The sequence below is a fragment of the Delphinapterus leucas genome, chromosome 6 (genome assembly GCF_059928025.1).
Source record: "Delphinapterus leucas isolate spDelLeu-1000000601 "Yukka" chromosome 6, BTC_Dleu_Yukka2, whole genome shotgun sequence".
In the NCBI taxonomy this organism is placed as follows: Eukaryota; Metazoa; Chordata; class Mammalia; order Artiodactyla; family Monodontidae; genus Delphinapterus; species Delphinapterus leucas.
In genome coordinates, this window is record NC_143134.1 from 9,073,446 (window position 1) to 9,094,912 (window position 21,467).

The 21,467-nt window shown below is 40.6% G+C and overlaps 1 protein-coding gene across 1 annotated transcript in view; it reads left to right on the forward strand.

Annotated features, from left to right (window-relative positions):
* Positions 1 to 16,017, forward strand: part of ANXA10 (annexin A10) — a 100,134-nt gene extending 84,117 nt beyond the window's left edge. Inside the window, exons 6-13 of the mRNA XM_089912585.1 lie at positions 1,627 to 1,717; positions 2,967 to 3,046; positions 9,495 to 9,548; positions 9,636 to 9,729; positions 10,592 to 10,687; positions 11,200 to 11,258; positions 13,752 to 13,874; positions 15,846 to 16,017. Of these exons, the coding sequence (XP_089768711.1) occupies positions 1,627 to 1,717; positions 2,967 to 3,046; positions 9,495 to 9,548; positions 9,636 to 9,729; positions 10,592 to 10,687; positions 11,200 to 11,258; positions 13,752 to 13,874; positions 15,846 to 15,914 (666 nt within the window). The 3' untranslated portion in view covers positions 15,915 to 16,017. The remainder of the gene's footprint in view (positions 1 to 1,626; positions 1,718 to 2,966; positions 3,047 to 9,494; positions 9,549 to 9,635; positions 9,730 to 10,591; positions 10,688 to 11,199; positions 11,259 to 13,751; positions 13,875 to 15,845) is intronic.
* The last annotated feature ends 5,450 nt before the right edge of the window (positions 16,018 to 21,467 follow it).

Sequence of the window (21,467 nt, forward strand, 5' to 3'; positions counted from 1 at the left end):
GAAAATATTTCCATAGTGCAGGACCTGCCCTATGATGCTGCTATGTGTGATCAGGGAGGGGAGGGAACTTCTGCACAAAGAAGAAACAAAAGAAATGCTGGGGGGGGGGGTTGTCAGGAAAGGGGGTACCTCCAGAGCCCAGCGGCGGGATCAGTCGATTCTCCTGTTGTGCAAACTCAGACCTACCAACCCCGCTCTGTGCCAATCTGCCAAAAGGAAAGCTTCCGGGGCTGCTTGGATTTGTCTCTCCCAAGTATATCTTCATACATTAAGAGGAAATATTATAATTCATGTGAATCTCTTTACACTGTGGTATAAATTGGGCTCATAAAGTAATGAGTCAGCAGTAATACTGAGTCAGAGACAAAATATAGATGACATCTTTATTTTTGTGACCCTAAAATAATCCTTTACAAAAACTATTGCTCAAATGTAGCAAAATGTTACTTCTGAAGGATTAGAACAATTCTTTCTTACAGGAAAGAAATTAACTACAGATTTGTTAGAGGTTTGTTGGCTAGGGATGGAGGCCAAACGGCTTTTCACATCTTTCCAAATGCTGATATGAAACACCTGCAGAGCTGCTGAAATCATTCCAATACAATGCCTGCCAATGACCTGATTACCCTGGTCTGGGAACAATGTGTGACTCGAAAAGGGAAACGGAAAAAATATTGAGGAATCTGGATCTTGGCCATCATATTTGTAGATCAGAATAAGCCTTATGTAAAATATGAATTTCAACTAATTTTTTTTTACAATTCCGTATGTGGAATTTACTCAGTTAAAATTCAGTGAGTAGATATGAATCTCAAAAGTATTGATTTTTGTTTTTACTATTTAAAAAAAATTGTATTGGAGTATAGTTGATTTAAACTGTTGTGTTAGTTTCAGGTGGACAGCAAAGTGAGTCAGTTATACGTGTGCATACATCCACTCCACTTTTATTCGTTTTTTTAGATTCGTTTCCCATATAGCCTATTACAGAGTATTGAGTGTTGCATAATGTCAATCCCTACCTCTTGCAAAATGATGTGAAGTAAGTCCTATGTTACTGTTTAGATGACACTGTTACATTGTATCAATGTCTCATAGGATGGAAAGGATTTCTGAAGCTTTCTGAAAAAGATGTGTTGTCTTTAAAATCACCATCAGAGAAGAGTTTATGCCTATGGCTGAAAGAGATTACAGAAAGTAGCCAGTCCAAATGTTTAGGCAAACGGTGCAGAAGTCCACATCCTGGGAGAGGCAGGGAGACGTCTCTAAAACATCTGTGCAAAATTAGAGACCCAGGATCAAATTCGAGCTTGCCCAAGAATTGATATTCTAGCAGGAAAAAAATCAGTGTCATGAGCACTGTTTAAACATCTTTTCCCACATTATTTAGAAATGCCCATGCTGTTTTACTCTATGAAGGAACAGAGTTTCAGATAATATTATCTTCTTGGGACCAAACAGCTAGTAAGTAGCAGAGGCAGACGGAACTGGGCCTGTCTTTAACCCAAACATACTTCCTTGCCCTCTGCCACCTCTCAGAACACCAGGGAGGCTGTATCCCTTTACTGCAGAGTGCACTGTTATTTCCAGCGCAGATGCCTTTATATTTCTCTCGCTCTGTCCTTCTAGGGAGCAGGCACTGATGAGAATTGCCTCATTGATATATTAGCTTCAAGAACAAACGGAGAAATTTTCCAGATGCGAGAAGCCTACTATTTGCGTAAGGAAATGTACATTTGTACATATGTTTTATACTCATATAAACTTTATATTTTGCAAATAACATGTAAAATATTCCAGTTTATGTATTTTAAAGAATTTTCTAAGACACTCATGTGTGAAATACCACTCACTCAAGACTAATTAATTCACTAGGTAGAATCGATGATTAGGGTACTAAAAATGAAACAATTCCCTAGACAATCAAGTTAAGCGGACTTTCCAGGAAAATAATTACTAGTTTCTATGAGGTGGGTGTTTACGTTAGGACAGCAAGTACTTGGCACAGTGGCTCAGGGAGCATCGTATCTCTTACCTAGGAGGGACCAGGTATAAAGACAGAACAAAGCAAAGCGCGATGATCGCTCAGCGAATTCTACAAATATGGGCAACTACTTCAATTTACATAAACCTCATAATCACTGCGATCCACCTCAGAATCAGGTTTTTACGCATGTTAAAAGTGGAAAGGTTAACTCTTTTCATTTTTAAAAAGGCTTAATGCCTTAAGTTCCACTGCATCGTGTATTATGTGACATTGAACTGTCAAGAAAATGTTCCAGACAATCAGCCCTATTGCATTCAAACAAAAACAAGACTTTCCCAAGGGGAGTGAAGTAAGACCCTTCACTGAAAATATTAAGACAGGACAAAGACTTGGGGAGAGCTGGGCTGGGCAGTGTGCTAAGGAAAGAGAAGGCAGGATTCTGAATTTTAAAGATTGTAGAATGCGGGCTTCCCTGGTGGCTCAGTGGTTGAGAGTCCGCCTGCCAACGCAGGGGACACGGGTTCGTGCCCCGGTCCGGGAAGATCCCACATGCCGTGGAGCAGCTGGGCCCGTGAGCCATGGCCGCTGAGCCTGCGCGTCTGGAGCCTGCGCTCCGCAACGGGAGGGGCCCAGGCAATGAGAGGCCCGCGTACCGCAAAAAAAAAAAAAAAAAAAAAAAAAAAGATTGCAGAATGCAAAATGATTCTCAATATTGTTTCTCAGTTTTGGAATAGACATAGTACTTTTTTTTTTTTTAAGAAAACCGACCTGGACCTATGTTACCATTGCTGTCAAATTACTTGGGTGGACTGTTTATTGGCTTCATGTGAGTAGAATGTGGTAAAAGACAAAGAAATGTCAGCAGATTAGATGTCTCCTCACTTTCCACTCATACGGGGGAAGTAGCACTGACCTAGGCAAGCACAGCGATACGTGGTTCTATCATAAACCAACCCTCCAACACGGGCGTTCTCGTACCCAGAATACAGCCGCGACCTGCAGGAGGACATTTACTCAGAGACCTCGGGACACTTCAGAGATACGCTGGTGAACCTGGTCCAGGTATGAAACTCCAAAATTCACACCATTTCGCACTATTTAAAAAAACAGGTATGTTTCGTTTTCAAAAAATAGGACAGAAAACTCCAGTTTACCCCAGTTTAACAGTGAATTCTGTACAATAACAAGTACTGAATGCCAGCTAAATTCAAGGCACTGTGATAGAAACTTGGGTTGGATATAGAAACAAACAAATATGCATAAGACACCATCTCTGTTCTCAAAACAATCTGCTATAAGTAAAATGTTTATAATTATCAGTAAATGCATAAATAATTATATATTACAAGGGTGTTAACAGATTTAAAATACTACGGTTACAATTAGCAGAATGAGAGCATCGCCTAAGGCCCCAGGGACCCAGGACCGCACCAACAGGTGAATAGTTAGAGTCACCAGATGAGAGTACAATATACATAGGGATCCAGGAGCCTCACGCATGACTTTAAATGAGGAGAATCTGGATTACTGAAAATAAAAACTAGTTTTCCCTTCTTACCATCTCTTTATTTCTGTAATTCCATCTTCTCCTTCAGCTTGTGTTGACCAAATCGATCAGACACACCCTCAGTACCTGATGAAGTGATGCAGGAAACGGGAGAGGATTCAGCAGGAAACAAGGGGCTTGGATTTAGGCAAGAAAAGCTATTTCGGTTCCTCTGTTATCACTCAGATTGTTGACTAGCCATCTTCTAGCAGGGAGAGCAGTGGATGGAACTCAATGTTCCAGGGCAGGTTATAGAACTTATAGAATGAAAGAAAACAAGGGAACATCACATCAGGAAAAAAATACAGAAAATCTCCCAACCACTCCAGAAAATAGACCCACAGCCATATGCTAATTTTTCTTTCTGAAATCGCAGGTTCAAACTTTTACCTAGAGAGAGGTTCTTTTTTTTTTTTAACGCTACAAAGTTTTTTTTTACAAAAATGAACAACTTTATTTCTCAAGTTAAAGTGCTGTATTACTTTACACAAGAAAGATAAAAATTAAGAATTCTTTCTACCCTGTCTAGAACTACTCTATATACAGAAAATAGTTAAAATGAGAAAATGACTATTGATAATGATTTTTTTTCCTTTAAAATATCAATGGCAGTGTGCAAATTTAAGTGACTACTTCATTTTCCTTCTTTTCTGATTGGGCAGTTTTGCTATCTTCCTCCTTCGGGGTGGATTAACACATCCAATAAAACACAGGAGGTGTGGTTTCTTTAATGTGTGTTTATTGTGATTAAAAACTTTATACTGTACTTCACAATAGTCTCTATAATTTAAGAATGAATAAATATATCAGCCAGATTAGAACACAAACTAACAATTCCATTCATTGCCAGGCAACAAGGATTTAAAAATTTTTCTTTTGAGCCCAAGTTCTTGTCAGTTCTGAATTAGGAATAAAGAAATCCAAAAGGAAAGATTCCAGAGGAAGCAAGTATTAGCTGTCCCAGACGGAGGAGAGATTGGTGACTAGGGCTGGTTGGATTTCTTCAAAATTGTTCAACTGAAAAAAATGGCATAGTACTGAGCAAATCTATTGACCTTTCAATTAAAGTAAAAATTCTATTTGTAAAAACAAAATCAAGAATTTGCTTTCTTGTTTAATTTGGTTTGCTGTGGTTTAATTTGCATGTGCATGGCATGGCCGCATAGTTCATAAAACTGCCTGTATCAATTCCTCAAGTCCTATTCTGAAGATTCTAATCTCTGGGATGAGAACATCAATAGAGAATAGATATCGTCCAACTTGAGACTTCTGTGTAAGGTGTTGTAGAAATAAGCTTATTTAAATTTGTGACAGAAGTTGAGTCATTATAGGAAAAAAGTTTTTAATAATCATTATTAATATTAAAAATAATCTCACTTGGCAACATCAGTTGAATATTTTCTAACTTTTCAACGTTGTAAGATTAATTAAAACATTCTCTCAATTTAGAAGGGTCTTCATCTTTTGGTTTTCTAAGACTGATGCTCTGTAATGTAAATTAAAACAACAGTTTCCAGTCAGAAATTCGTGTTGGCATTAGTACTGCCCCTAATAAAACCAAAAGCCCTATTATAAATCCATGAGTTGCATCTTAATAGCAAACACGTTTTTATTTTCTTAGTATCCGAAAAGAAATTTATGTCAATTTATTAAAGAAATATATAAGCTTTCTAGGAAGACAAAAAATATATTTCATTAGGACTATGTTGCATTCCACTAGGCCTATATCACAGTCCAGCCTCTCCTTCCAAATTTGGCTTCTTTTCTCTCCCATCCATGGTTGATCCCCAGCACATCCCATAATAACAAGAATCTGTTTTGTAAATAAGATCATTTGTATCATGTTTTAGATTCTACATATAAGCGCTATATGGTATTTGTCTTTGTCTGACTTACTTCACTCAGTAGGATCATCTCTAGGTCCATCCACTTTGCTGCAAATGGCATTATTTCATTCTTTTTTATGGCTGAGTAGTATTCCATTGTATATATGGACCACATCTTTATCCATTCATCTGCTGATGGACATTTAGGTTGCTTCCATGTCCTGGCTATTGTAAACAGTGCTGCTATGAACATAGGGGTGCAGGTATCTTTTCAATATGTGTACGTGTATAACTGAATCACTTTGCTATACACGTGAAACTAACCCAACATTGTAAATCAACTATACTTCAATAATTGTTTTTTTAAAAAGGCAAAAAAATATAACAAGGTACCTGCTGGTCTCCATCTCAGAGTCAGCTCCCCAGGGGAGCCGAATGGCTGCACCCCGTCCCTGGGAACTCAGATGGGCTCCGTGGCTGACCTGACGTTTCACGTCTGCTGAGTGAGAGACTAACATGAAAACAGCCCCAAGACACCATACCTCCACCTCCACTGTTAAATGTGATTGCTCCCACCTCCAACCCCATCTATTTGTACTCCAGTTCTATTTCCATCTGGTAAAATTCCAATGATCAAGTATTCAAATAACCTCTCAGAATCTCTGCACCTCGTCAAAGGTTATGCTACAACCCCCCTAAAAGTAACTGACAGCCAAGAATCAGGATCGCAGTGTGTTTTTATAAAGCAAAGCTCTTATATTTCAGGGAAAAACACACAGTTCTGAAAACTAAACTTGAGAGAAAATAAATCACAAGGGGAAAAAAATCAGTGAACGATATTTTCCCTTGATGTAATAGAGCTATCTATCTTATGCACAATTGCAGGTCCTTTTTCCTGAAATTAAACAATAATGCTTTATTTTTGATAGAGTATAAATGTGAGGATGTGTATTTGTATATATAATATTATTTGTATAGACACACGTATTTTAAAATAATACACAATTTATTTTATCACTGGGTTTCACCTAATTTGGATTATGACTTTACAGGATAAAGTATTACGTCTTAAGTTCAATTTCTAGAGTTGGGACTTAAGTGTGTGTGTTTAATCTTGAAACAGCTCTTCAGAGCAGTAAAATTGTCCTTTCAACATAGAATATAAAAATTGACGGTGAAGCAAGACCTAGATTTTATAAGAAGCCAAGGGGAATTAATGAGGTTTACTTAAATATTATGTATTTCTAAGTATAAGATAATACATAAGTATAAGATAATACATATTTCAAAGAAAGCACTTAACTCATAATAGAAAATGGAAGTAAAAAACTTATATTTCAAGATCAGGAGTCCCATGTAATGCTTAGTAAAATGTATAATTTCTCATAGATGTTTAAATATTTTGAAGTCTGACCACTGACTTCTGACTTCTACATTAATGGCTCTTCATTTTGGACCTCCTGGTTTAGGCTTTGGATCAGTAAATTTCCAAGAGTGAAAATGATGTAACGTTAACTAGAGAATTGAAGAAGTCCATCACTTCTGACCACTATCTGTAGTGTACACCGTTTCAGAGACTCTGTCTAGACATCTTACAAAAAGGGGTGATGAGTTCCAGCCAAATAACTGGCACTGTCACATGACCAAGTTCCTTCTACCCTCTAGTTGGGATCCTTATTCTCTCTGCCCCTATCTCTCTCTATAGATAGATGTTTGACAGATGGTAGATGATAGATACATACATACATATATACATAGAGAGATGATAGATACATATAGATACATAGATAGATGATAGATACATAGATAGATAGACAGATAGATAGAGATACAGATAGGTAGACAGGTAGATAGATGACGGATAGATAATAGATAAACAGACAGATACTCTGTGTAAAACAACCAGGTATATATATCTATGTATCTTTTGCTCTTGGCTCTAAGTCAGCTGTGTGTCCTTGGGTTTATCATTTTGCTTTCTTGAGATTCCAGATATTTACCCTGTAAATTAAAGGAAGTGAACCCATTCTGCTCCATTCCCTCCCAGTACCCATATTCTAAAATTCTTCAGCAATTACAATCATTTCCTCCTCCCTCCCTCTGCAGCTTCACTTCCAGAATCAAGGGAAACACCGCCCATGGCTTTCATCTTTTTGACATCATGAACATTCAGATACACATCTTTTTTGTGAATTAATAGAGACTGAGGGAATTGGAAGCTTTAAGGTATTCATGAAATGTGAAGTGTTTAAATTACGGTCATATTTTCTGGGAAAAAAAGAGCTTTTAATCTATAAAGAATTTTCCAACAGAGCTATTTCTAATAAGAAAACCACTCAACCAGAAGTCTACTGTCTTAGGCTTTTTATACGACAAAATCCACTTGCTGGGAAAAGCTAAATCACACATTAAACTGATACACATTTTTTTAATCTACCAGTCTGCTTAAAGGGCTTTTGGCAATTAACTGCACAAAGAAGTAAACAGATGGGCACCATTTCAAGTTAAATGTCCAAAAATCAAAACTCTCACAAAAATTTCAGAACGGCAGAAATTTCTTAAATATTTCTCACAAACTTTGCATGCGTAGGTGTTTAGTTAGCTACATCGTTTGATTGGCAATCACAAAAAACACTTCAATGATCCAGAAAATCTTCCCGTTTCTACTAACTGGTGTTTAAATTCTGCCATCTAAAAGGTATTTCTTTAACTTCCCTTCCTTCGTTTAGTATTGACTCAGTGAATATTTCTCAAAAGCCTACAACGTGCCAAGGACAATTGGGAATTATCCAAAGAGACAAAGACCCCAGTCTTAAGAAGCTTGCATTCTAGTCAGGGGATGCAGACAGCTAAGGAGAAATCTAATAAATTGGTGCATTTCAGAGCATGTTAGGCGATGAAGGATACGGCAGGGCAGGGGAGGGGATGGCGGGTAGGTTATGATGTTGCACAGCTTGGTCAGGGCAAATCCCAGTGAGAAGACGAGACTTGACCAGTTAAGCTGGTTAACTTATGTTGCTTTTTCTGTCTCAGTTTGATCAGAACCAGGTAACCTTCATGATGGTTTGGCCTCACCCTTGCTCCCTCTGGAGCCTAAGACTCCCACTAGTGCCCGGCTATGTTCCCCACAGGGCTCCAGCCAGCGCGGTCTGTCTCACAGCCCTGGCCTGCTGGAAGGGTCTGCCCTGCTGCGGCCATAAACCACTCCACCTGTCAGGCTCCGCTTCTGGCTCGGCAGCCAGCAGGCAAGTTCCTCCATCAGGAGCAGATGAGAGATTTGGGGCCCATTCGTGCTGCTTCAGAACTGAAATGAATTCAGGAAGGTGTCCTCAGGGCCTCGGCTGTCCTATCTTGCTCTGTCACCGAGTTCATTTCCAGAGTCCGAAAAGACAACAGGAGCAGAAGACAGTGACCTCTGTGTTCTTCCAGCAAAGTCAAAAAAGACAAAAAAAAAGCATTTCCTCCAGATCTGGACCCAAAGGAAAGGAAAGGTTAAATAAACTGTCTCATCACATGTCTCTACCTCTTTCTGCCCTCTGGTCCTCATAACCCTCAGGGACCAGGGGGTCCTGCATTAGTGAGCTCTCCTTCCCTCCTGTTTGAAAGGACTTCTCTTAGGGCAGCTTGGCCGTGTCTGTTCTTTCTTCATATGATAAAGAGGCTGGAGTGAAACAAATTTACAAAATACTCTCACTGCACACATTCTGGATTTCATGGTTATTTTACTGTTGCCAATATGAGATGTTACAAGTCAGAGACCGAGCATTAACTCACGCTTTCTCTCTGCCTTTTCCTTCTGACGATGTTAAAATCCCGTCTCTACCAGCCGGCCAGGCAGTGGGCGCTGTTTGAAGGGGTGGGCGGCGGAGATACCACTCAGGGAATTGGAAAAGCGAAAAACTTGTCAACTCCTTTGAAAAATTACCTCGGCTACAAAAAAAAAATGAAAAGTGCCCACATTTTTAAAAAGACCTGCATTGCATAAAGTACCCAAGAAATGTAGACTAACTCCGACTAATGATAGAACTTTCTTAGGGGTCTCCATTGTATTTGGTGGCTCAAAGATTTGTGTCCCGGTAACCCTACTAAGTTGTCAATTCAGAGCACTTACAGAGGGAAACCTGTGCTTACTTCACAGGGAACCAGGGAAGAAGGGTACACGGACCCTGCCACGGCTGCCCAGGACGCCATGGTAATGGGCCAGCCCTGGGGCAACCGCGGGACCTTGGGCACTCCAGCCTGGGGCCGCGGTGCTACCTGGCGGCCTGTGATGTTTCAGGTGCTGTGGGAGACCTGCCAGAAGAGGACAGGGGAGCACAAAACGCTTTTGCAAATGATCCTGTGTAACAAGAGCTACCAGCAGCTATGGCTGGGTAACTGCCCTCTGTTCTTTACAGCTATCCCCTGATTATAGAATAAAAAGCAAGTAGGTAATTGGGAAAGGGGGGTGTTACATATAAAGAGAGGAAAGCCAGTTATCTCAAAGGTACCTCTTTGGGGTTATGTTTATACAGACGTGCCTCATCTAATAACATTACTAAGGATGAAGTTCCCCTAGAATTTTATTTTGCCAATAATTGAATCACATAACCTTTCAAAACTAAACTTTTTAAAACCACCTCTATTTCTGATGGAGAACTTACCTATATTACCTATCTCCTGTTAGGTGCATCATATGTTGTCTTAAAAAGAATATGGTGGGGGCTTCCCTGGTGGCGCAGTGGTTGAGAGTCCGCCTGCCGATGCAGGGGACACGGCTTCGTGCCCCGGTCCAGGAAGATCCCACATGCCGCGGAGCGGCTGGGCCCGTGAGCCATGGCCGCTGGGCCTGCGCGTCCGGAGCCTGTGCTCCGCGACGGGAGAGGCCACAGCAGTGAGAGGCCCGCGTACCGAAAAAAAAAAGAATATGGTGAACACAGTCCGTAACGAACCAAGGCCATTATTATGAAGTCGTGATTTATGTGAAGCTGCCTTACTGGTCCTACTTTGTTCAACTTTCCCCAAACTGCTGTACCTTCCTGTCTCCCTTATTTTTTAAAATACTTTTTTGTTTTTTTTCTACTATATATAACACACAAAAGTCGATTAAAAAATTTTAAAAGATGGCCTACTGCAACCCAACACCCACCCCTATACTTTATTTACCTTCACTGTGTATAAGCAATCAAATCCATGTTTGCATTTTAAATTTATAATATTCATAAAATCTCCTTTGAATTATATCATTTGTTGAAGTTTTCCAGGAATTTCAAACTATTTCTGGGCAAGACATAGTAGACGCCATTAATGGATGTTATGATGGATCCTTTCAAGAGCTGCTAGTTGCAATTGGTGAGTAATAATGTGTTTGGCACAATGAATCCTGATTAGCTCTGACTGAATTAAAGAGGCATGAGCAAGCTGTTGATTGAGCCACTTTCCCCTGAATTTAATTATTTAGACAGAATGTTAACTCTGTAGAGGAAACATGCATCGGCTACTGATACAATGCACTGAACTGTCAAGCTAATAACTTTCATGAACCCACACCCTTCCTAACAGCTGTCAACTTTCACACTAGGAAACCTTGAATTCTCAGGTAATTGGGATCTCACACCTTTAAATTCATCTTGTACATACTAACTTCCTTTCCCTTGTAAAGAAGGTTATGGTTTTACCGCTATTCTAAATGTTGACATTTTAATACAATGTACAATGAGGGATCCCACAGAGAACTCACAAAGTATCAGTCTTCCAGGACTGTAACTGGAAAAAAAAAAAGCATTCTCATTGTTTCCCAAATTTTGAAGAAAACATGTACTGTCACTCCCAAACTTTCTTCTTTTCTCTCTGATTTTTCCTAGTTCTCTGTGTTCGAGACAAACCAGGCTATTTTGCTTACAGATTATACAGTGCAATCCATGTAAGTATGAGCCACGTATTTTTAAAATTTCTCCAGAAATCATGTCTACTTTCTCAAAGGACTAGTTTTACCTCAATTATTTAAATATTGATTCCCATATTTGAATTTGTATGCAAATATATTAATTTCAAAGAAAATATGCTCCAGTGAAGAAATATATTATACACCAAAATGAGACCCATCAAATAAAGATAATGCTCTGCTTTCTGTATCAAACAGAGGTACCTAAGAAGTATTCCTTGGGGCCTCTCCCCCCAGGGAGATGTGCTTTAGCATTTCTTAGCATCTAGAGAAACTGGTAGGTCCAAATACTTTTACCGCATATGAAGACCACCCCCTCATACTCAGGCAATTACACAACATATGGCATCAAGCAGAAAATGTCAAAGCATTACAAACTCTCAGAAAGAAATGGCTGCATTCCTGAGCTTTAAAAACACAAAAGGTGAGTGGTTATTTTTAAACATAAAGTATTATTTTAAAAAACACTTAAAATGAGACATCTAGACAACAAAAAACTCTAAAGCTATTTTTGTAATTAAGTGAGAATGTTTTTTAGTTTCGGGTGATAGTCAACTGCACATCTTTGGTGCATTCATTTTCAAAGAAACAAACACTTATGTGCATGAGACAATGCGTATCTCATCCACAATGCGCACGAAAATATTGAGAAAATGAAAAGGTCTCATACAAATCACTATACATGTCATAGCCCTGAAAACTCCAAGAAAATCATTAAAATCAATTCAGTGGTACAATAATTTCACGGGAGTGCTTTATCCTCAAAGTAATTGTCATAGACCAGCTTCTTAGAGGTAGCCAGCAAGCTTGGATAAGACGTGAATCATCAAGAATATTTTATTTATTTTTATTGATGCGCAAGTATTTTCTATTAGGTACAAGAACCCATGTATCCTCAGAACACAGGATCAGAGCTCACAGTCCTCTGCTTCTTTTTGATTCTGTTTCCAAGAATAAAGGTGGATTAACTATATATTTAAAAGTGTATTGGGCAAGGATATCGGATGACATCAACCGTTTCCTTCTCCAACAAAAAGAGTGAAGCTTCACTTGTGAATGACCTTGGGAAAATAATCACATTACTCTGGTTCCAATTATGCCCAAAGCGAGGGCCAATTATCCTAATAATAAATAAAAACTCTACCCTTGCTGTGTGTGTCAATGCCAAAAGGAAGGTATGCGTACTCACGAACGGTTTGCAGGTACAGCAGAGGAGTGTATATTCCAGTAATCAGAGTGTTCATATACAAGGGCCTCCTGCCAATGTCAAGTATTGTTCAAAAGCTGTTTTCACCAGCTCTCACCAAAGAAAAATCTCTGTTTTTCTCCTGTGTATTCTAAGCAAATGATACACAACTTAAATATGGGAAGTTGGTTGGATCATTCATTTTTATCACTTCAAGTTATGGAGAAGTTTGTTAGTAGGTCTATACCCAAAACATTCAGACATCAAAAATTCGCTGCTGCTTCCTGGCCACTGGATGTCACCAGTACTCCATTTGAACAGACAAGCTGCAATTGCTTTGTGAAGCGGTATTCGTTCCGGACCTAGTACACAGGAAGGGATGGCTGTGTATTGTTCAGTAGTGGAGGTTAAGTCAGCAAATATTTTGAGCACCTGGAATTCTTACTTTTACAGTTTTCCACAATAAGCAGACGATAAAATAAAAACATAATTGCCGTCTTAGAAACGCTGACGTTCATCTAACAGGCTTGGGACCCACCTCCCAACCCAGGAAGAATTTTTACCTAGAAAGACCACATGATCAGATTTGCACCTTCAGATGCAGCGTTCAGGAGACAGCGGGGAGGTTGACCAGGTTTAAAAGGGAGAATTATAGAGTCTCAGAAGTAGAAAAGAAACTTATGGTCACCAGGGGGAAAGGGGAGAGGGATAAATTAGGAGATTGGGACTGACATATACACACATAAACACACGTAAAATGGATAACTAGTAAGGCCCTACTGTATAGCTCAGGGGACTCGATACTCAACACTCTGTAATGGGCTGTATGGGAAAAGAATCCAAAAGAGTGGATAGATGTACATGTACATGTATAACTGAATCACTTCGCTGTACAGCAAAAGCTAACACAACATTGTAAATCAACTACACTCCAATAAAAAAATGTTTTCTTAAATAAAAGGGAGGATTATTGCAGAATCAGGTGAAGTGATGGGGGCCAGCATCAAGGCTGTGACCCTGAAAATAGAGATTAGAGGGCATTTAAGAAGCAGAGTAGATGGACCACTTGACTGTGTGTGTACAGTGCGAGGGGCCGGGGGAGGCGGGGGCGGGTCACAGAGGGGAGGCGGAGTCTGAGTCGATGCCCGTGGGTGGGGATGCCAGGGCTTGAGGGACACAGGACCAGGACCCCACGGCCACAGAAAAGAGGATGAGTCGATTTTAGAGAGACTGACTTTAAGGTGCTGTTTCCTTATTGTTTTTCTCCCCTTGGCTGTGTCTTTTAGGACTTTGGTTTCCATAATAAAACCGTGATCAGGATTCTCATTGCCAGAAGTGAAATAGACCTGATGACCATAAGGAAACGATACAAAGAGAGATACGGGAAGTCCCTCTTCCATGACATCAAAGTAAGTCTCCTCCTCGTGACTTATTTGCAGCCATATTTGATCCTTTTCGAAACTGAAACAAGGGCTGTAATTTAAGTAACCTCACGGTGGAATCTAAAAAGTTAACTATTCTGGCTGGGATCATCTACATTAGTAGGTCAGGCAGCCTTACTGCACCACGACAGGTGAGAAAAATCCCTTCACCTCGGTGACAAAACTTATTCCTCTTTGATGTGTTTTAAGCAAAAGTCATTGGTTTGTCATGCAAACTCTTCATCCCACGATCATGTGATGAGGCTCTACAAGCTAAATGGCCAAGCATGACTAGCACCAGCAAGAAAACGTTTCGCAAGAAGAGCCCATTAATTGTGAAGAGCTTTCTGAGATCAGCTCTCCTGTGTTGTCACAGGAGGGGGCAGCCAGTCAGATCCCATCACACGGGTGCAAAATTCTGCACACTGCCATCCCATGAGCCCTTGAAGCTCATGCCTAGAAGCGATGACTCAGAAGTCAACAGGCTGGTGGTTTCTTCATTCTGATACACCTAAGCTTGAGCCTGGATTTTGATAAAACCTAGCAAAGAATTATCAGAGTATGTAGGACCATCTACGTAATTTGGGGCACCCCATGGAAAATGAAAACATTTGATCCCTTGTTCAAATAAGTATAAAGAACTTCAAGATGGCACCCTCAGAGCATTAACCCAAGCACAGGGCCCTAGAATGTATCTTAATGTATATTTTGCACATAGCTAAGTCCTGTTACCTTGTCCACGTTGTTTCCATTGAAATTTTCAATTGCATAAAATAGCTTTTTAGTTTATTGAAAGATACGGAAGAAACTTCACAACCCAAGGAGGAAGAGATCACACGACCCAGAAGACCTTGTAGGCCCTCAGGGAGCTGAAGTGGTTTCCAAGAGGAAGGGTTAAGGGAGCATTTAAGAGACATCTTCCTCCTTCGTCTTTGATAAAACTCTCCTTACAGCCACCTTCAAAACCTTAAACTTTTAGTGGTGCTAAACAGTTCTCATTGAGAAATGCGTGTCATAACTCATTTTCTAAATGAATAAACTAGTTCTAATACTTATACAGCAATTAACGACAGCCACCTCAAAATCTACTAATATTCACATATGATTAATGCAACTTTACTATGTGCATTTAAGGCAGTGAATTATAATTACACAACTTTGTGTAAGAGAACATGGATGTGAGAGTTGACTTTTAACAAAGATAAGTTTTATAATTCCTTTTATTTATTACTATCTTTTTTTTGAAAACTTAGAAACTACGGAAGCATGATAAAAGGATTAAAATGGCCCTAATTCTCCACCACAGATAACCAATAACAAAATTTTTTTGTACATGTTTTCTTTTAAAAACTGTTTTACTACTTAAAGTAATATTTTTATTAAATCATGGATCCCACTGTAAAAGTTCTAAAGTACATAAACTGCCCCACATTATTATTTATTGCTTTTTACTTTTTCACTATTATACATAACATTATGGTGTATATTTTGGAGCATAAATCTTGGGCTCATTAATAATTGATCATTATTTCCTTAGGACAGATTTCTTGAAGTAGAATTTCTGCATTAATGAGTATAAACATTTTTAAGCCATCTGAGGCATACTGCCCAATCTGCCCTCCAGACTCTACACTGATTTACAACAATAAATGAGGACACCTCTTTCAAGCTGAGGAGAAGATTTGATTCTACTGGAAGTTATTCTTCTTATAAAAACACATTAGGGTTCCATCAACTTCATATAAACTTCGTTCTATTGACTATAACCATGGTATTATTTTTCAGTAACTTCCAGGGAATAGTTCTCAGGGCATATTAAATACTTAGATGAAAAAAATAAATAATTCTTGTGATGCTAACGGCCCATGGTCTTTCATTCTATAGTTCAGAGGAATTATGCTTCTTTTTAGAAATACTATGACATTGTATTTCAAATACATTACATTTTCTTCCTTTCAGCATTTCGCTTCAGGGCATTACGAGAAGGCTCTGCTTGCCATCTGTGCCGGTGATGCTGACGATTACTAAATAAAAAGAAGGATTTGGAGGATGCACTCATCTTCAGAGACACGTCAAAATATAGATTCTGTGATTAATATGCATTGTTAGTAGCATTATTACAAAACGACAGAATCATATTTTCTTTTCTCTCTTTAAAATTATTCCAAGAATAATGATTATCAATAGGTTATTCAAGAAAAACCTATTGACAAAAGTGTATGAGACTGGATTTGCACATATCTAAATCAGGAATTCGTTAGACTGCGTGTAACAGAATAATAAAAGACATTATTGCATTGACATATGTTATTTAATGTGAACCGTCAATTCCCTACAAGGAGTGGGTCTGCTTACAGCTGTCCCAGCATGCTGTGAGAGATGAGGGAAACGGGGTGCATGGCCATCCCCTTCCCCACTCGAGACTCTGGACAAACGCAGTAAAGCCAAAGTGAACATCTCAGTCCCCTTTAAACGAAAATAAAGGTATAAAACAGCAGAATACCGCCAGATATATACTTGTCAAGCTGAGCTGTGTAAGAGACTTAGATGGAAAAACAGGCATGTGTGTGCACACGCGTGTGCATGAGTGCTGTGTATTTGACAGCCACTCAGGTAAAGGCAACATCTCTAGCTATTGCTGTTCTTGGCGTTAGTGCCTAGCCAGCCACTTGCCCAGGCAACGTCAGCAGAGTCCTTGCTGCTTGTCTGTCTTCACTCCTTAACATCAGCATCAAAGCCTATCTGGGAAGTAACTCTACGATTTGTGCCATTAGTCAAGGCTGTTCCCTTCTGTGTCTGAAGATGTGCTAAATTAGGAGCAGCAAAGAAAAAGTACTCACTGAGTCAGATTTGGAGGAGAATCTAGTTTGACGCCACAGTCTAGCCAAGAGCAAAAGCAGGGACAGAGATGGGTGAGCCCAAGGGATAAGCTCCCAGGATACGCAGGGGGGACACACAAATGAGGTCACAGAAAGCAGCGGTTAAGGAAGGCGAGCAAGGCTAATGTGGACACGCAGGCAATAAATCTAGACGTACTGGTGACGCTGGCGGATGTGCTTTATTCCACGTGGAGAGCTCTCAATGGCTCACAGCCTAGTCTCTGTAGATGTGTCCCCACTGGTCTCAGGGACATGGAAAATGTGCTCAGGACCTGGGGTCTGCCTGGGGGAAGAATGCAGGACATTTAGAAACATGTAATAATTAGATATCTGAAACTACTTTCAAGGGTTCAGCTCACTGCTACAGTGTATGATGTATAATTTTAACTTGGGTTTTATTTCTGCCTTTAAAAAAATCATTAGCATTTCAAGCCAAGGTAGTAATTGTTTGAGACATTTAGCATAGCTATTACACAAGCTAAAACTCTTAGAAGAAAAATGTTAGAATTCCTGATGAGAACTTAGAAATCTAACAAAAAACTTTCCACCCTAAGATATCTTTATATACGCTGTTCAATAAATGGTGAAATCTATAGTTAAGTAATATCTTTTACGTCTTTAGCGCAGTGAGAAAATCGAATCAAAAACAAATCTGGACTTAGGTAAGAAGAGATTTATTGGAAAAGACCATTGCAGTAAGTGGAAAAGCCTACTGCAAAGGGAAAACACTGTGACTGTGGGACGTGCAGGGGTCTCAAAGGTCAGCAGAAAAAGATCTTCAATTTATAGGGATTAGTAAACAAGGCTGGAAGTGATCAGGTGAGGGGGAATGGGGGTGTGTGTGGTGTGATTACACAGTTGACCTCACAGTGACCTGCGGTTGGGGCAGGGACAGGTGATCTGGGGACCCCTCCGGGCAGCTTTCAGGAGGAGCCTAAGGGTGGATTAAAGTTCAGGGACTTGTGGGGCAGACGGGAGAAGCCTGACTAATATTTGGTCAAGTTAGCAGGTATTTTGCCCAGCTGGTCAGCAGGAGAAAGCAGTTCAGCTAATCCTTTATGAGACAAAGCATGAGAATTTGGAGGGTGTGTTGAGGATGGTCACAGGGAACAAGGGGTTGTTTGCAAGCCTCCTCTTAGTCATGCAGGAAGGGGCAAGTGACCCATGTCCTGAAACACAAAGGGTGGCATTCTGGCTATCTCTGTCTCCTAGGCGCACAGGACTCAGGAAAACTGGACACGGTCAGGGTCGTTCTTTTCCCCCAAGTTTTCTGTCGAATGCTTCACTTAGTTGTTTAAATGCCAACACAACGTTGTCATCTTTGTCATCGCGTAATTCACTTAGTGAGATCCTGTACGAGATGAAGTGTTTCAATTATTATCATGGTCTTTCGTACTTAAAGATGTTCAGCTGCTTATAGGAAATTCACATGCAGGGGCGTTTACTCTATCTGATGGTCTGAGTGACAGGCACAAAATCTGTGATTAACTTAAACGCACTGCCCATGTTTAACCTATACAAAAAAAGAGAGTAACATTACAGGAATACATTTTGTTTTGATGGGTTCTCAATCTACAGCCAAGGAAAAGATAAATTACCACTGAATTGCTGGCCCTTCCAGAGACAAAATAAAGCCAGACATGGGGATACCTCAGGACATACCCCTGTGCTTTGCATCCAGAGCCTTACTCTGTTCCGTGTAGCCCTAAAGTGACCAAACTAGTAAAGAGGCTAATCGTTTGGCTAGAGAAGCATGACTTTTAGTGCTCTTATAGAGTAGCCCATTATTATGACCAAAGTTGTTATTTTACATGTTAAAACAGTGCCAAACGTGAGTGACGTCACCAAAGACGGCAGAGCAGGCAGAAGGAGGGCCCAGCCCTGCACAGAAACATCAAAAACTCAAGCAAAGGCTGCCAGAAGGGTGGAAAATAAGCCAAGGTTTAACTCAGAGTCAAGAACAGGTTAGAAAAGTAGGAAAGCACTGAGACATTTTTATTCACCCTTTCCCCACCCTCCTTCCAGCTTAGCATCAGCCTTGTTTCCCAGTCCCTGATTCCCCAGGGAGCAGAGCCGGCCTTGTTCATCTGTCTGTCCTAACCTGTCTGGGAGCTGCAGGAAGGACTGAGGTGAGAGGCTTGTCTTTGTTTGGCCGAGCTCAGAGCTCAGTCAGGGAGGGAGATAGCGAGGCAGCTGCCGAGGGTGAAAGACGACAGTCGAGACTGTCGACTGAAAAAAATGCACAGCGTGAGAGTTGTGAGTTAAGTTTTATCTGGGGCAAAATGAGGACTAGAGCCCGGGAGACAGCGTTTCAGAGAGCTCTGAGAAACAGCTCTGAAGAGGCGGCGGAGAAGTCAGCATAGATGTGATTTTGGTGAAGGGGGAGTACATGCAATCAAGCACATATTTTTTGCAGAAGGTTTCCGCTAGTCTCACGAAGGTTACTGCTGGTCACGAGGAGCAGAGTTCACCATGAAGGATTTTAGTGCTTTGCTAGATATGAGGACATGCAAGAATTTGGCTCATAAAATCTTCTCCTCAAAATACCTATCTGAAGACCTGTTCTGCCTGTTTTCCCCAGAGCCCAGAGCACCTCATTTCTGCTCTCCACCCTGAACTCCCTTCAGGGGGTGCTGAAGGTCAGCAGCTGATCCTTTGCAGAGGTAGATGGCAAGTGCCAATTTGTAGGTGACAAAACAACTGAGTAACGAAAACCTCTGATGAAAATCTAGGTGAACCCACATACGTCGGGGAATTCAGACAGCCATGCAGATGCCTAGGGCAGGACACATGCTTAGAAAAGACCTGAGAAGACCCCAAGCCTTCATTAATGCTCGTCTCCAGGATGAGTGCAAGCAGGACGTGGGGGAAGGGTGAGTCATAAACGGCTTCAGTGTTGAAGGAGATCCCAGCACAGAGCCAATCTGCAAAGAATGGAAGGAAGATTTTTCTTTCCTTTTCTTCTTCTCCTTCTCCTTCTCCTTCTCCTCCTTCTCCTACTTCTCATTTTCTTCCCGTTTCTCCTTCTCCTGCTCTTCCTCCTTCTTGTTTCTCTTCTTCCTCTCTCTCTCCCACTCCCCCTTGTGTTCAAAAAAATCTCTGTCCAAACACTAGCTGAATACAATCTAAGGAAACAAGGACTTCAGGGACTTCCCTGGTGGTCCACTGGGTAAGACTCCTCGCTCCCAGTGAAGGGGGCCAGGGTTCGATCCCTGGTCGGGGAACTAGATCCCGCATGCATACCACAGCTAAGAAGTCCGCATGCCACAACTAAGAAGTCTGCATGCCGCAACTAAGACCCAGCACAGCCAAAATAAATAAATATTTTTTAAATTAAAAAAGTAAAGAAACAAGGACTTCAGAGGCCATACATGGTGAAAAATATACACAGATTTTTATAAAAATAGTTTAGAAAAGTCACTAAACCAAACAACGCCACAACGGACCCCTCGAAACATAAACCCTGAGAAGGGGGACAATTCCAGAATTACCACATTATTGTATTCAAAATGTATAGTGCTCAAAAAAAATGTATGAAGCGTAAAGAGAAACTAGAAAGTATACCCATTGACAGATAAAATTGCCAGAAACTATCCCTGAGAAACAAAAACGAGCATAAGACTTATTTAAAAAAATCAAAATGGTAAAAGTAAGTCCTTCCTTATCAGTAATTACGTTAAATGTAAGTGGATTAAATTCTCCAATCAAAAGATTGGCAGAATGAATTTAAAAATACATAATCAGGGCTTCCCTGGTGGCACAGTGGTTGAGAGTCCACCTGCCGATGCGGGGGACACGGGTTCGTGCCCCAGTCCGGGAAGGTCCCACATGCCGCGGAGCGGCTGGGCCCGTGAGCCATGGCCGCTGAGCCTGCGCGTCCGGAGCCTGTGCTCCGCAACGGGAGAGGCCGCAACAGTGAGAGGCCCGCGTACTGAAAAACAAAAAAAAATACATGATCCAACAATTTACTGTCTATAAGAGACTAATTTTGGATACAAACATACAAAGATGTTGAAAAGTGAAAGAACAGAGAAAGATACTCCATGCAAACAGTAAATAGAAGAGAGCTGGGGTGGCTGTACTAATATCAGAAAAAAATAGACTTTAAGTACAAACTGTTACAAGAGACAAAAAAGACATTATATGTGGATAAAAGGATTGATTCATGTAGAAGATATAACACTTATCTAGAAGATACAATAAACATATAGACCCCAAATAACAGACTCCCCCAAATATATGAGGCAAAACACTGACAGAATTTAAGAGAGAAAGTGACAGCTCTAAAATAGTAGTTAAAGGGGACTCTGGGAGGGCTCACGCCAAGCAGTACTTCCCAGAACCTCTGCTGTCACTGTCCTAATCCCCACAGTGAGCCACAGCCACCCCTGCCTCTGCAGGAGACCCTCCAACACTAGCAGGGAATCCTACTAGACAAGTCCAGTGGCTCCAGCAGTCACACAGAAGATGCCTGCTCATCATTCACTTGCCTGAGAAAATTTCACCTCATGTATTGTCTCCCTCACTGGAATGCCAGCTCCCTGACAGCAAAGGCTCTTTTCATCTCTGTGCCTCTAGACTAGTCCTTAGAGGAGTGGCTGGTATATAGGAGGTATGCTTGGCACATGGAAAACTCAGTGCTCACTGAATTGCTGCATTCTGAAGAGAGAGATTTTCCAAAAATAACTAGAGTCTAAATGGC